The sequence below is a fragment of the Oryza glaberrima genome, chromosome 1, assembly GCF_000147395.1.
Source record: "Oryza glaberrima chromosome 1, OglaRS2, whole genome shotgun sequence".
Taxonomy (NCBI): Eukaryota; Viridiplantae; Streptophyta; class Magnoliopsida; order Poales; family Poaceae; genus Oryza; species Oryza glaberrima.
The window spans coordinates 35,643,613-35,658,284 of record NC_068326.1 but is presented as its reverse complement, the minus strand read 5'-3'; the positions used below and the strand labels follow the sequence as shown (position 1 = coordinate 35,658,284).

Here is a 14,672-nt window from a genome sequence, read left to right as displayed (position 1 = left end):
TTCGTTGTTTGTACTATAGGCTCAACTCAAAAATGCCATAAGCAGTTAGCACAATATTGATGGTTAACAACAAGTACACAATTTATTGTTTTAGGGATCTTGCTACCGTGTTTCACAAGCATTTGAACTGGGCATATAATTACAAATTAATCCAACCCTTTCAGCTAATCCTTGTGTTTATTATAACAAACCTTTTGCTTTGTGTAATTAATTTAACAGATTTTGGGAGTATTATTCACAAAGCAACATTGAACCCCACCCAGGCTACCACCTAACCACAACGATCCAACCATAAAAACAGCACAGAAAGTAAGCAGCAGAACAGAAAAGGTGGAACAAACAGTACAACCTTACATCAGCAAAAACAGAACTAATGCACTTTAATTAAACCCACCTAAAATTTCATAATCCACACAAATATTCAGTCACCTGGTAAAAGTATAGCATTGATAGACAGTAGGAGAAGAACGATTTTTTAAATAAAAAGCTTAAAACTATAATGCAAAAAAATATACTTACATCCATTATAAAATATAAGTATTTATATGTGTTTTTTAAAAATGTACCTAGACATCCCTCCGTCCATATACAATTATAAAACCACGATTTCTATGTGTTACAAAAGCAAAACATATCTACACATCTTTCTATCATATACATCTTTCTATCATATACATTGAGACGATGATAATATTATAGGAGAGAAAGTAATTAGAAAGTGGCATGTTGTTTCAATGTCATCATCCACAGTCCCACTAGCTGAAGTGGAAGTTACCCATTGTCCACTAAACCCCACAAACCCAATCACTCACTCATCATTGGAGGCCCATAAATAAGCAAGCTACAAGCAAGCATGAGTAAAAACTGCAGCTTGCATGCCTCTCAACAAGAAAAAAAAAAATAAAAACACACACACAAGTGCAGCTACAGGAGATGACACTCCAAAAATTCCTTCTTTAGACAAGGAAGGAGAAGATACAAAAAATTCCATCAAAAAGCAGAATAAAAAACAAGAGGGGAGGAGGGTGCAGCTGTGCATTCTTCTCCTCTCCCTCCACTAGTCTTGTTCTTGGAGTAGGTGTCCTGGAAGCTAAAAAAGGCCCCGCCTTTTGGCTCGTTCTTGAGACCTGCTCCGAGGGAGAGAGAGAGAGAGAGAGATGGCGCGCACCGAGAAGGTTGCCGGCGATGGCTGCTCCGGTGGTGGTGGTGGTGGTGGTGGAGAAGGTCAGGTGGAGGTGGAGGTCGGGGTGGGGATGGGGATGGACGGGAAGGGAATGATAGAGTGCCGGATATGCCAGGAGGAAGGGGATGAGGGCGCCATGGATTCCCCCTGCGCCTGCACTGGCACGCTCAAGGTGACCTCCCCCTCTCTCTCTATCTCTCTACCTCACGCTTCTTGTTTCTTCTCCTGGGTGTTCTTGAAAAACTGCGAGGACTGAGGAACACAGGTGAGTGTTTGGTGAAATCGGAGTGGAAATCCGATGTTATTTTTGGTTGTTGTTGTGTTCTTCAGAGAGATGAGCAAATGCCAAGATTTTCTTTCTCTGTTCTACCCGTTTCTCATGTTGTTTCCTTTTACAATCATGTTGCTGCAATTTCTGCTTTTTGCTCTTCTCTTTTCCCCTTTCTTTTTAGCGTTATCTGTTAGGTACATGAGCACATCTTGTTTTTTCCTTCTTTGGTTCTTGATGGAATTTGTGTGAGAGGACTCTTGCCACTGTCCGTGTTCATCGTGTGGCCAACAATTCATCTCTATTTAGGCTCTAGCTTGGAAGTTAGAGTGAACAACGAAAGTTCTATTGAGTAACTTTAAATATTCAGTTTCAGAAGAAAAAAAAAGTGACTTCAAGTGACCTTTTTTCAATTCTGAAGTCAGTTGAAGAATCAACGAGTTGAATTTATTCCGTTCCTTTGGTCTCCCTCTTGTGAATTGGCTGAAAGTCTGAAACTATCAAACGAGCGCCCTCAGGGTCGATTGGGTTCTCTAAAATATGTTTTTGGTGATGTATTGTTCACGCTGTTCTTTCGCAGAGATGAACAGTCATATGATTTTTTTCCCCTGTTGTAAATGAACAGTCCATGTTTATCCAATTATCCCTTCCTGATTCAGTCGTCAAATCAATGTTTTCTCACGCTGTTTTACACCTGCTGAGGAGAATGCTAATGGTATGTTGGTCAACTGCTGTTGGTTGGATGCAGTTCGCCCACAGGAAATGCATACAAAGATGGTGTGACAAGAAGGGGAACATCACATGTGAAATCTGCAACCAGGTGGGCGTTTGTTTTATTCTGTTACAACCTGCAAGACTATCACACAGTAATTACATTTCCATTTCAAGATGAACATGCTCCTTTTCTTTTTCATTTTTGCGTGAAATGTTCCTGAGGTGCTTGATGTAAATATATGTAGTTTGTGAATGAGCAAATACATTTTCAGGCCAAATGCATTGCAGAATGAACAATGTGGAGGAAAAAGAGAATGAATATTGTCAATGGAGCCTTCAGATTTAATTTATTTCTTTAATGCTTTACAGGTTTACTCTCCAAATTATGTCCTCCCTCCAACCAAGTGTTGTTCAGCTGAAATGGACATGGATCTTAGGTACTACTCATATGATTCTTTATGCTTTGACAAAATTGTGAAAAATCAGCTATATTATGTGGTGTTTTCTCCCAACTTTTCCATAGCAATACGGTTGTTGATTCTCCAGTTTCTGGATATCCTGTAACAATGACTCTCTGTTTATAACCAGGCAAAGCTGGGTTGGACGAATTGATCCCCATGATTCGCATTTTCTTGCCATTGCCATTGCAGAGCAGCAGCTGCTGCAAGCTGAATTTGATGATTGTGTGTCCTCAAATTCAAGTGGTGCCACATGCTGCCGAACTGTTGTTTTAATTGTACGTTTGAGAATCTTTTCTATATTAAACCGATTCTTATATTGTTAAAGTGCTGGAGGGGATGTACAGTGCACTAACAATGTTTTTTTTAACTTTTGAATGCAGTTGATGTTACTTTTGCTTGTGCGCCATGTAGTTGTGTTTGTGAGAGATGTTAGCATGCTGCAGGATGCAACAGTGTTGTTTAGCGTAAGTTCAACAGATCTTACTTCTCATTTATGCTTTACTTGCTCTTATGAAATGGGATGATCCACTCTCTGTTTGGGCCTTTGGGGTGTCCCAATGCTCAAAATAATTAATTGCTGAAAAAGCCATGTTCATCATTGGTTGCCAAAGGCACACCAAAAACTTGAAATGGATTTTCTCCGTTCAGAATTTAGAAATACAGAGCAAAACCCTGGTTCACATTATTTTTCAAATTTGTTCAGGAATCTCTCTCTCTCTCTCTCTCTCTCTCTCTCTCTAAACTTGAGTTAATGAAGTTCAATTTGACCTAACTGTTTTTCCAGCATTGTCTTTTTATCTCTTTGTTTGTTTTGTTCAGTCTGTTTAGGATGTGAAGAACTGAAATATGTATTTTCTTTCATCTCGCACTAAATCTTTCCTTCCTTTTCAGGCAACTCTTCAGTTCGCAGGATTCTTTCTTCCATGTTATGTTATAGCCCGTTCTTGTTATGCTTTTCAACACCGGAGGCGAAGACAGGTATACTTCCTTTCCTACCAATGCAGATACAAGCAAGCTTGTCACCTTGGCTAAGATATAGTGAGCAACTCAAATTCAGATGACAATTTTAATATATCATCATTTTGATTCTGTGCTTATATTTCTTATGAATAGTGGGGGTGAGAAGATTTCCTAGTCTGAAATTTTGTACCACATTACTTTGAATGGTATGCAACAATTTATATTTGTATAAGAAATAATCTACTTCCCCCGTTTCACAATGAAAGACTTTCTAGCATTGCCCATATTCATTTAGATGTTAATGAATCTAGGCATATGTATTTGTTTAGATTCATTAACATCTATATGTATATGGAGAATGCTAGAAAGTCTTACATTGTGAAATGGAGGGAGTAGTAGACAGTGGCAAGAACAAGTGATCTAGAACAGTAACATTGTATATAATGGACAATATAGTTAAGCTGTTATATATTTCTATATATTGACATTTGGCATAATGCTGCATTTAGCTGTTTGGTTTGGTACCCATGAGAGCCAAACTTTGCCTTACCAGCAGATTTGGCTACCATTCTTCGCCTTCTATGCCAAAGCTTTCGTATGGCAGGGTTTTTCCTTCGCCTCTCTAGTTCACTTTTCAAGTCAAATTTGGCCACATATTGAGCAACCAGATTAGCTAGCCACCTTGACTTGGTAAAGGCCATTTGGACACTGCTGAAATCTGTAATACTGCTCAGTCTAGCCACTTGGGTTTTCTCCACAACATTGTCACTGCTATTCTCTCGAATACGTTGCATATTTGCATTAATTTGAGAGAGGGTGTCCAAAACATGCCAAAACAGCAAGTACAAACAGCACACTACTGTTCTTCAGTCATCTTTCTGCTGTTTGCATGTGCACAAGTGAAATTTATTTATCCAGAATGAAAATGACTTAACTTATCAGGATGGTTTTCTCTGCAGGTTTAGGGGCCACCTGAACCTGGCTGGAAGCATTTACTCAAAACAACTCAACACCATCACAGAGAGACGAGAGGAAAAGCTTGTGAAGAAGTAACTCAAACTCCCTTTGCTTGGAGCCTCTGCGAAAGATTTGGCTTAATTTCTCCCCCAACAAGATGTAGTTGCCGATTTAGACCATGGGCCCTCGTGAAGCTCAACTGTACATAGGAGAGCGACCCACCCCCTTCGGCAAAACATTTATGTTTTCGAAATTGAATTTTAGAGAAAAGAACAATTGATTTAAAAAATTTCAGTGTCTTTCCAGCTGTTAATTCTTTCTGAAGAGAAGTGGTCGATATCGAAATATCGAGCATGGTAAATTGATAATGCATATGACTCCAGTCATTATTGAGGTAAAAAAAATATAGCCTCATGGAGGCATATGTAAGAATCCTGAATTACACTGATTATGTTTGGGTGACTACTGAATACCAATGCACGCCATACAACAGCCTCTCTTGTGGAAACAGTAGGTGTTCTACATATGCTATTCAGATTTCAGAATTAGGAACAGATCAGCATGGACAGCGAGTTTTTTTGCTAGCAGATAACCAAATACCATTGGGAATGCCTTCTGCATTGGCTCAGGACAGTTGCTCAGCTGTCTGACTTCACTGGCTTCACCTTCTCTTTGAGAAACTGCCGAATGTGCTCCCTCTTCCAGTTGTCGATCCTGCAAGTTCAATTGGTTTTTAGTTGAATGAATGGAAACACTGGTTCCCTTTTGACATAAACTGATCATATTCAGCAGAAAGGAAAGAAAAATCGAATTATAAGAGTGAAACCAATTAATACATCGTGTGTGTGCTGGAAGATCCAAGCCACTTTTTAGTACTGAACTAGTGCTCAATGTGCTACTGCAACCTCAACATAGCACTCTTACCAGTGCACTAGCCTGATTTATGTCCATATAACTACTTTCGGATCCCAACCAAGCAGTATGCATGCAAAATCAAAATAATAAACCGTTGCCTATTGCATCAGTAATAAAATGATAGTGCAAACTATGTAACAGTAGTGAAGAGGCCAGTCAGCCAGTAATTAATTAGGTTCAGAGAGAAATCTGCATCATCCTCTTAGATAACAAGAAATTTATTCTGACAGCTCTCCAATTTACCTTATAGTCTCCTTCTGGTCGCCTTTGTCATCAAGCATAATGAGCTTTGGTGGAGAGCCATAGACATAACGAGCTTCCACATAAGGGAAGTCGTCTTTATCCTCTTCGAGGAAGCCCACGATTTCTGGATAAAACACAAGCTTTCTCATGCACACCTCAATAATTGCACCAGAGAATGTGAGCTGCAATAGAAAACAGACAGGTATTATGTTTAAATCCAATGGAAGCAAGCTGCTATGTGGTAAGACTGAAGTTCAGCACTTCAGCTTGGAAAACTCGGCCGATAAGTTAGATGTTGGATATGCACAGTACAACATCCTTAATGAATTGTAATAACAATATCCCATGGACATAACATGCTATTTGGTACCTCTAATGTACACGTTCAATAATCCAAATACTATTCATTCAAATCAAATGTGTTGGAAATCGGAAGAAAATGGCTCCTAAACCCATAAAAGAAAAGAAGTTATGATTGCATATTATGAGAAGCAAAATCAGTTTTGTCACCCTTAATTCATTGAGCTTCATAGTTCATTCTGTCATACCTTGCTGATAGAATCATCTGAATCCTCTGTACAACATTTACGGCAGTCCTCCACCAATTCTGCAACCAAACAAGCAAATGAATTAATCAGAAAAGCTGGTTGACACAACTAGTTGAATCCACATGAATTTGCTTTGCCAGTAGATGAAGACTGAATCCTAAGTCCTAACAGAGCAAGCAAATGAATGGATTTCATATCAGAGAAGCAAATAGTGTATCTGATATAAAAATATAATAAACCAAATTTCTAGTTAAGTCGAAAAATAAATCAACTTTCCGATTCAACTAGCTTCAGAATGCTACTCGACAGACTAATCGAAACAACAGAGACAAACAGTAAAAAGGAAAAAAAAAAAAGAAGGGAAGTTCCATACTTGACACCACCCTACAGCTGCAGTCTGCAGACCAAAGGACAACCCTAAGATTTTCCAGTCCAATCAGGACGAGATGAGCTCTTCAATCCACAATATCCCAATAACAAAACAACACGGTTTCTTAATGACACAGCGCAGAATCTCCCTTGAGGAAGTTATCATCCAAGAAGCACAAATCGACCAATATGGTTTTGTGTTCTAAAACTTTTTCCCACTCTAATTAAGCTTCCTTTTATATTAATCAGAGAAATTCAGTGAACATTTCGATCCAGATCACACCTAACAGATTCACAACAAACAATTCCAAGGCGTAGGAAAAGAAAAAACGCATCCGAAAGGCTCCTACGCGTTCCCGGTTCAGATCGCAAATACTAGCAGCAGCTACATGGGAGGAGGAATCCACAGGTACCCCCATACCTTGGTCCTTGACGAACTCCGCGAGGGCGTTGCAGTCGGAGCAGAGGGCGAGACCGGTGAACCCCAGCTCCTCGCACTCCCTCGCCCCGAACCGCTCCGCGCCAAGGCAGAGCACGGAGCAGCTCGTGAGCACCAGGGCGACGGCCGCCGCCACGTAAACAGATCGACCCATCCCTCCTACCTCCCTCCTCCGCCGCGCGACCAGCGTGGGGTTTCGAGCTCCCGCGAGCACAACGGCGGCGGCGGCGGCGGCGACGACGACGACGGCGACCAGCGGCGGTGACCTTCTCGGCTTCGCCCCCCGCTACCTTTCCTATTTTGCAAAAAAGCCCCTCCGCGACAGAAATATTACACTTCTTTACCAAAGTGGGCCGCTTGATGGGCCTCAACTGCATAATTGGGCCGTACGAGAAATATACGCAGAGCCCTATACCGTATTTGGCGATTTTTATTTTTGTTCTTATTTTTGCCAATATGTGATGTTCATTTGCAATTTAAAATTTGCGTATGCTGATCTTCCTAGTCAGATTTTTTGCTCCTTTGGAAGCAATTTTGTCTCATATTTGGAGACATGTCATGTTACAACCCACATGAGACTCTCTTCTACGAACAAATTTTAAATTCCCCAAGTGAATCGTTCGAGAAAAATCTCAGAGAAAACCAGTGGCAAACAGTCCCTGAAAAGTGAAAACTGCTGCCGAGACATGCGGATTCAGAATTCAGACCCCCCCTGAATCTGCAACTCTTCGCCGGTTTTAAGAAATCAGTAGAACATGGTCGGTGGTTTAGCATGAGTGGTCACCCACCCAGGTAGATCTGTGCATCATGTCGGCTAACAATAGATTAATAGTTAGCTTTTTCATCTGATTGTGCTCTGAATGATGAGAGGTCAGTCAAGAACAGCACAGAATGAGCTCGCAGCTTGTTTGATGTTTCCTCCCTCTCTTTTTACATTTCCTTTTTTGTTTCTGAAACCCCTTGCAAGTGAAGTCAGAATTGGCGTCTGAACTGAAATTCTGAATACCGCAAAGGACACTTTACAGAACGAGATACGATTGGGTCGTGCTGCATAATTCATGAGACTTTCTGAACTGTCATGTTGATGCTGCCGGTGATCGTGCCGTGAGGTCAAGCTGAAAACAACAGAACTTCCCTTGTGCTGAAATCACATAGAAATTGATCGGTGGAAAGTTAGTAGAAGCAAAGTCAGAGCACGCATTGGTCCCTTGAATATTACAAGACGAACTGTCCATAATTCAGAGGAAGATAAGAGCTCTGTTAGATGCTAGCTAGACTCTTGTGCCTCAACCATGTGGAAATCGGCATTGGCTGATCCAAGTTCTCGCTGTCTCAGCACAGAAACGTAGCAGATAAGAACACAACATCCATGATTCTTGCCTATCTTTCTCCTTTTCTTAGCTTCTGAAGATTGAACAGCATATGGCTGGCTGGCTGCCTGCATATGACCAGAATGCAAAAGCATCGGTGATTCTGTTCAACTCTGACCGGAAGTCCAAAACCTGTGCATTCATGCATGATCCAAACGGGATAAGTTCCTGCCGAACTCGTCCCATCTCGGCATATTTTCATACACCGGCGGCGACACAAAGAAAGCCAAGGTAGCAAGTTAATATCATCAATGATCAACTTATCCAGCTGCTTCTGAACTGTGTACGAATCGAACATTTTCTTGCTTCGACAGTTAGATATGTACGCGTGCTAATATGCTTTCCAAACTGTTGCCAGCGCCGTCCTGATCAGATAGGAATGAGATCGTATATAAACCGGGCAAGAACAGTGCAAATCTGGTCAAAGTTACATATCCCTCTTTGCCAGGGCAAGAACGAGCTGCTGCATTATTCATGTCTAAATTCTTCTTTCAGAGAACTTATTATTCAGGCAATAATAAAGGGCAAGTTGCATTTCTCTGTAGTTCAGCCTGGTCAGCATCAAGCCATCAACATGATTATATGGTCACCGAAATTAAATTGAATTACGGATTTCGTCGAGATAATAATAGTGTCGATATCAAGGACAGTTTTCTTTCTCTTTCTCTCAGAATCTCATATTTAATGCAAGGTATCCGAATCATGGCTAATAAAACCCCGTCACTCCCATTGTACTATATACCGGCATACTATCTCTCTTGATGCTCCAAAAGAAAAAAAGAGTACTTCCAAATCAAAGGACGAACAGACCAAGAACATCGCAACAAATATAGTACAAAAGAATCAAAGAAAAACATCAAATCGACCGCTGAATTCGATGTTAAAAATGGGCAACTGGCATAATAAACAACACATGGGAATATCAAAGATCATTCGTAGACAGTTCATTGGCGTCAGGATGGGCAAAAACAATGTGTACTTTTTCCGTGGGTGCGGGAGCCCGTGTGCGCGTAGCCCAACCCTGGAATCTCCGGGGGACACTCTATGCCATGTGGGCCCTACGGCCAGAAAGGTCGTGGGGCCCACGGGGATTGACGCAACGAGTCCTCGGTGGCGGCTTCGCGGCCGCCTGGGTCGCTGTCGGTGGGCCTCGTGGGGGTGAATGCTGGGGCCCACTCGTCCTCGTTGTCCTGCTGTGTGGGGCCCACTCGTCGATGACACGTCGGACCCAGCTTGGTGGGCCCGTCCTAGTAGAGCTGGACGGTAGTGGTTGCCTTTTGGCTTCAAACCGAGGTTGCTACCCGCGAATCCTCAGCCGTGGATGTTGAACCGCTGGGGATTGCCATCACACGTATCACATGGTGAGTGTTGTGAATTCGTGATTGATCGTGTTTTTCATGTGGCGTAATGGCAGCTATGCCAGTATATTAGGAGCATTCCTCTCAACTTTCTTTTTCTAATGTCAATGCTATAACTTGTTTAACACATAACGAAAAAAGTTTTTCATCGATATAACTGGAAAAGGATCCATAAAGCCCTACAAACACAAGATTGCTTGTTGGCAACAACAGATAATATAAAGAATTGGCTAACTCGGTACACATCAAAATACAAATTTGACCAACGATCAAAGTACATGAAACGTATCAAAGAGTAAACCCAATGTTACAATGAACCAGGTTCATCCAAACCTTGCCTAGCAAATTGTCAACTCGTATTAAATACGATGACTTCACTTCACGATAAATATCATGGTATCATACAACCTACCGTGACATACCGGCAATAGCGTACCGACTGAATCCGTCGTTTGCCACTCCAAAAGAAGAAGGTGGCTTTAACACGATTGAACAAACAATGCAGCTAGCCACCCTCCCAACTGCTCGACTCGAAAACCAATGAATTTTTTTTAAAAGATAGCTTATGTAACCAAAACATTAAGGGAAAATGATAACTTAACTCTCTAGATAAGGGAAAAATGATTTTAGATAACTTGTGTAACCTAAGCAAAATGACTTAACCTCTTATTATGTTTTTTTTCCCAGAAAACATGTTATTGTGTTTTCTAAAGATACTCCCTCCGAACAAAAATATATGGCGTTTTAAACAGTGAATTTGACTTGCGCTCAACAATATTTACTTATCGGAAACGTCAAGTAACACTGAAGAAAGAAATACTTAACAACTAAATAGTTATATGAGAGTTATAGATTACATACATGACTCATATACACAACATGGAATCTACTTCCTAACTCACCAACATAAATGGAAATTCAGGGTGCCATTCCCATGCTAGGTTTGATATGATTCCAGCAACCAAACGGGACACCGGTCAACACCAACAACACCCATAAATTCTCAAGCTCCACTGCAAAACCCCCTTGCAAAAGCCATCCGATCTCATCTCATCTCATCTCACCCTCGCCGCGCGCCGAGGAAGACGCGCATCTCCTCTCTCCCTCTATATAAGCGCGCGCCTCGCCACCTCACCCGAAGAAATTCCCCACCATTCCATCTCTCTCTCTCTCTCGAATCTTGATCTCTCTCTTTCATCGCCTCTTGTGTTCGCGCGCGCGAGCAGGGTGGTTGTTGTTGGTGGGGGTGCAATGGCGGGGAGGAGCGAGCTGGTGGTGAGCTTCGGGGAGATGCTGATAGACTTCGTGCCGACGGTGGCGGGGGTGTCGCTGGCGGAGGCGCCGGCGTTCGTCAAGGCGCCAGGGGGGGCGCCGGCGAACGTGGCCATCGCGGTGGCGCGGCTCGGCGGCGGGGCCGCGTTCGTCGGCAAGCTGGGGGACGACGAGTTCGGGCGGATGCTCGCGGCCATCCTCCGCGACAACGGCGTCGACGACGGCGGGGTCGTGTTCGACGCCGGGGCGCGCACCGCGCTCGCCTTCGTCACCCTCCGCGCCGACGGGGAGCGCGAGTTCATGTTCTACCGCAACCCCAGCGCCGACATGCTCCTCACCCACGCCGAGCTCAACGTCGAGCTCATCAAGAGGGTAAGCCCCCCGCTGATCTCCTTATCCCCCCTCCGTGTTCTTCTCATCTCCGCGATCTGCGGAGGAGGCAGTTCCGTTCCACCCGATCCCGTCGCGCGCGTGTTGAACCGAACCTCTCGCCCGTTTCTTGATTCCTTTCGTTGGATCTGGACGCGTTCCCTGCTTGCATCGATGTCGTGCGCTTTAGGTTGCTCTTTGTTTGTTTATTGCGCCTAAAGGTGTCCTTTTCCTTGCGTGTAATTAGGGTGCTTTGCTGTTGAATCTTCCGTGGGAATCCAAAGATTCTTGGGCAAAAGAGGCGCATTTCGTGCTGGTTTTGGTCGGATCTTGTTGTGCGTTCTAGTTGGCTACTTGTTCTTTTCCTGGATCTGGTCATGTGCCTTCTGTGATTCATCCAAACAAGCACAATATTTGGGGAAACAAATAGGTAATCCAAAGCAGAGCCGTTGTCGAACATCTCAAACATGCACTACTTCTTGGATCCATTGGCATGAGCTATACCCCTGTAGAGATCTTTAGCCATGGCATCTATAGTGACTGCACGGGGAAGTTTGTTTCTTTGCGGTGCACAATAATTGAGCATATGCCAACTGATGTCAAGTAGTTCAGGATCCTACCATGATTGATACAACCTGTGGGAAACGTTTGCAACGTGTTGTGTGTGGCCCTGTGACTTAAGGTAGAACTACTCAACTACATATTTGTTTATTGGATATGTGCCTGGTTGAAAAGAGATTCCATTTCTACCTCTCTATGTGGAATTAAGTAGTGGTACATAGCTACTGCATATCAAATATTGCTGGATGGTTCAATTTTTTCATGCCTTTCAGTAAATATGGTTAAATTTGTGCCTTTATGTGTAGAGTCTATTGGAAATTGTGTGCAATTCTTATGGTAAGTTACATTGTATACCAGGCTGCCGTCTTCCATTATGGATCAATAAGCTTGATAGCTGAGCCCTGCCGGTCAGCACATTTGCGTGCCATGGAGATTGCGAAAGAAGCTGGTGCGCTGCTATCTTATGACCCGAATCTCAGGGAGGCATTGTGGCCCTCCCGTGAGGAGGCTCGCACCAAGATCTTGAGCATCTGGGACCAGGCAGACATTGTCAAGGTCAGCGAGGTCGAGCTTGAGTTCTTGACCGGCATTGACTCAGTAGAGGATGATGTTGTCATGAAGCTATGGCGCCCTACCATGAAGCTCCTCCTTGTGACTCTTGGAGATCAAGGATGCAAGTACTATGCCAGGGTAAGCTGTATTCGGAGTAATAAAGTTGCTAAACTGCTGATTGCTTTTTCTTTTCGTTCAAAGCAGAACCCATTGAGTTCTTGGCTTCTATAAATTTGCATTTACTGTTAAACTCGCATAGTCACCACCCAGTCCTTTTAAGGCTTATGCTTTAGTACTGACCTGAAGTTACTATGATTATAGGATTTCCGCGGAGCTGTCCCATCCTACAAAGTACAGCAAGTTGATACAACAGGTGCAGGTGATGCGTTTGTTGGTGCTCTGCTGCGAAGAATTGTCCAGGATCCATCATCGTTGCAAGTAAGTTACTGTCAAGCACTTTTGTTGGTATTGTTATGCTACAGAAATAGGTGGTTATAGTTAAACTAATTTGATGTTTGCTGACTCTGCAGGATCAGAAGAAGCTTGAGGAAGCGATTAAATTTGCCAATGCGTGCGGAGCAATCACCGCCACAAAGAAAGGGGCAATCCCATCACTGCCCACCGAAGTTGAGGTCTTGAAGTTGATGGAGAGTGCTTAGATCGATCAGTAGCATTATGGTCACTAGCTTCAGCTTCCGCAAATTGTATTGTATGCTGATCTGGATCAGGAGCAGGGGGGTACTCCAAGATGCCTGCCTTTTTGTTGCCAACTTCCCTTCCTGGCAGGATTTTTGATTTGGAACTCTAATTTGAATAAGCAGAGCCGTTCAATGTCAGTTTCTACTATATGATTAAATAATCGGTCCTTAATTGTAGTGCATCATTCTTTTTTTTTTTTCAACTGAATCCTTGTTCCATGCTGTATGAACTCCTTTGAGTTCCATTTGTATATGGTGCTCTTGCCATTATAAGAGTAGTGTTTGGTCCAAAATTTTGTCAGACAAACAGAATTATAGTTACTTCTTATGTGATCATACACAGTGCTGGAAGCCTGGAAGTATTGTGATGCAGTGATGCTCCTGGTAAGAGATATTCAATGTTCACTCATAGCTATTTCAATTGTCTTGGTAGCTGAGATATGAAATTCACTGGTACCGTATATCAGATATTTCTGAAATATTGGTTCATGGGTTGTACTGGATGGCTGTCAGACTATCAGTATATGCATGTGAGGCTTCATTATTAGCTTCTATATATGATGCAAAAATTGCCCTGGTGTTTGGTGTGGTATGAGGTGGATGCAACTTCACATGTGTTCGGCTGGAAGCCTGAAGGTCTGATCTTGTTCGCTAGTGCCTTACCTTGTTGAGTTGTGGCATGGCATCAGGAATCTCAGGTTGATGAGGATATAGAATGATCTGCAATTGTGTTTCATATGAATGATATTGGAAGAGATAACTTCTTTCCCATGTTTTATCTGCCGTATCATACATAACTAGCTGGGTGACCCGTGCAATTGCGCGGCTAGCACCCAAACAAAATCATATATTTTTTAGTATGATTTTACTTAAAATTTATTAAATAGCTATCTAGCTATCTCATTATCTTAAGACTTTGAAAGACCAAATCTTTTCATCCTCGTGTTCTTAATTATATAGTTTTTAAAAGTCACACCAGTTGCTCATCTCCTTCTTTATTTGCTTGCTTGATCTACCACTATTTCTATTCATTCTTCTTGTAACCTTTAAAAATTGGATTTTATAGTTTTTAGAGTTTATTGTCACGTTGGGTTTATTTTTATAAATTCTAGATGTTCCATCAAATGTTGCCATTATACTCCTCTACGGCATATCCATTGTCGCTTCTCTTTGTTGTCATTGAGATTTTAAAAATCGAACATAATTACCGTTTGGATTCATTTTTACTTTCTAGAAGTCCCGTCAAACCATCAGCGGCTTTGCCATTGTACTCCTCTACTGGTTTTGCTAATTAGCGCGTACGCGCCATAAACTTATGTCGCGCGTATTTCTGGCCCATCTGTCTCACGCGGCCCAAACCATCGCGCTGTCGCATCATCGTTTTTTTTTCGCCTAGAGAGACCACGTATCGTTTATAGGTTGTATTAGGAAACAT

The 14,672-nt window shown here is 42.4% G+C and overlaps 3 protein-coding genes across 4 annotated transcripts; 2 read left to right on the top strand and 1 right to left on the bottom strand.

Moving 5' to 3' along the window:
- The first annotated feature begins 851 nt into the window (after positions 1-851).
- LOC127786035 (uncharacterized) lies at positions 852-4,842 on the top strand. 2 transcript variants are annotated; one of them, XM_052313363.1, is made up of 7 exons: positions 852-1,355; positions 2,200-2,271; positions 2,535-2,602; positions 2,754-2,901; positions 3,007-3,090; positions 3,518-3,664; positions 4,546-4,842. In XM_052313363.1, exons 1-6 carry the CDS (start codon positions 1,158-1,160, stop codon positions 3,656-3,658), a joined length of 711 nt encoding a protein of 236 aa, XP_052169323.1. In that variant the 5' UTR covers positions 852-1,157; the 3' UTR covers positions 3,659-3,664; positions 4,546-4,842. The 2 variants fall into 2 exon arrangements, with proteins under 2 accessions (XP_052169323.1, XP_052169328.1); XM_052313368.1 differs by having other exon boundaries at positions 853-1,355; positions 3,518-3,604.
- Positions 4,843-4,904: 62 nt separating this feature from the next.
- LOC127786050 (uncharacterized) lies at positions 4,905-7,362 on the bottom strand. The gene is made up of 4 exons (XM_052313379.1): positions 7,040-7,362; positions 6,250-6,308; positions 5,702-5,883; positions 4,905-5,257 (listed from the first exon to the last, which is right to left on the bottom strand). Exons 1-4 carry the CDS (start codon positions 7,209-7,211, stop codon positions 5,182-5,184), a joined length of 489 nt encoding a protein of 162 aa, XP_052169339.1. The 5' UTR covers positions 7,212-7,362; the 3' UTR covers positions 4,905-5,181.
- Positions 7,363-10,804: 3,442 nt separating this feature from the next.
- Positions 10,805-13,573, top strand: LOC127756350 (fructokinase-1). Its single transcript, XM_052281712.1, has 4 exons — positions 10,805-11,429; positions 12,345-12,677; positions 12,861-12,977; positions 13,070-13,573. Exons 1-4 carry the CDS (start codon positions 11,037-11,039, stop codon positions 13,196-13,198), a joined length of 972 nt encoding a protein of 323 aa, XP_052137672.1. The 5' UTR covers positions 10,805-11,036; the 3' UTR covers positions 13,199-13,573.
- The last annotated feature ends 1,099 nt before the right edge of the window (positions 13,574-14,672 follow it).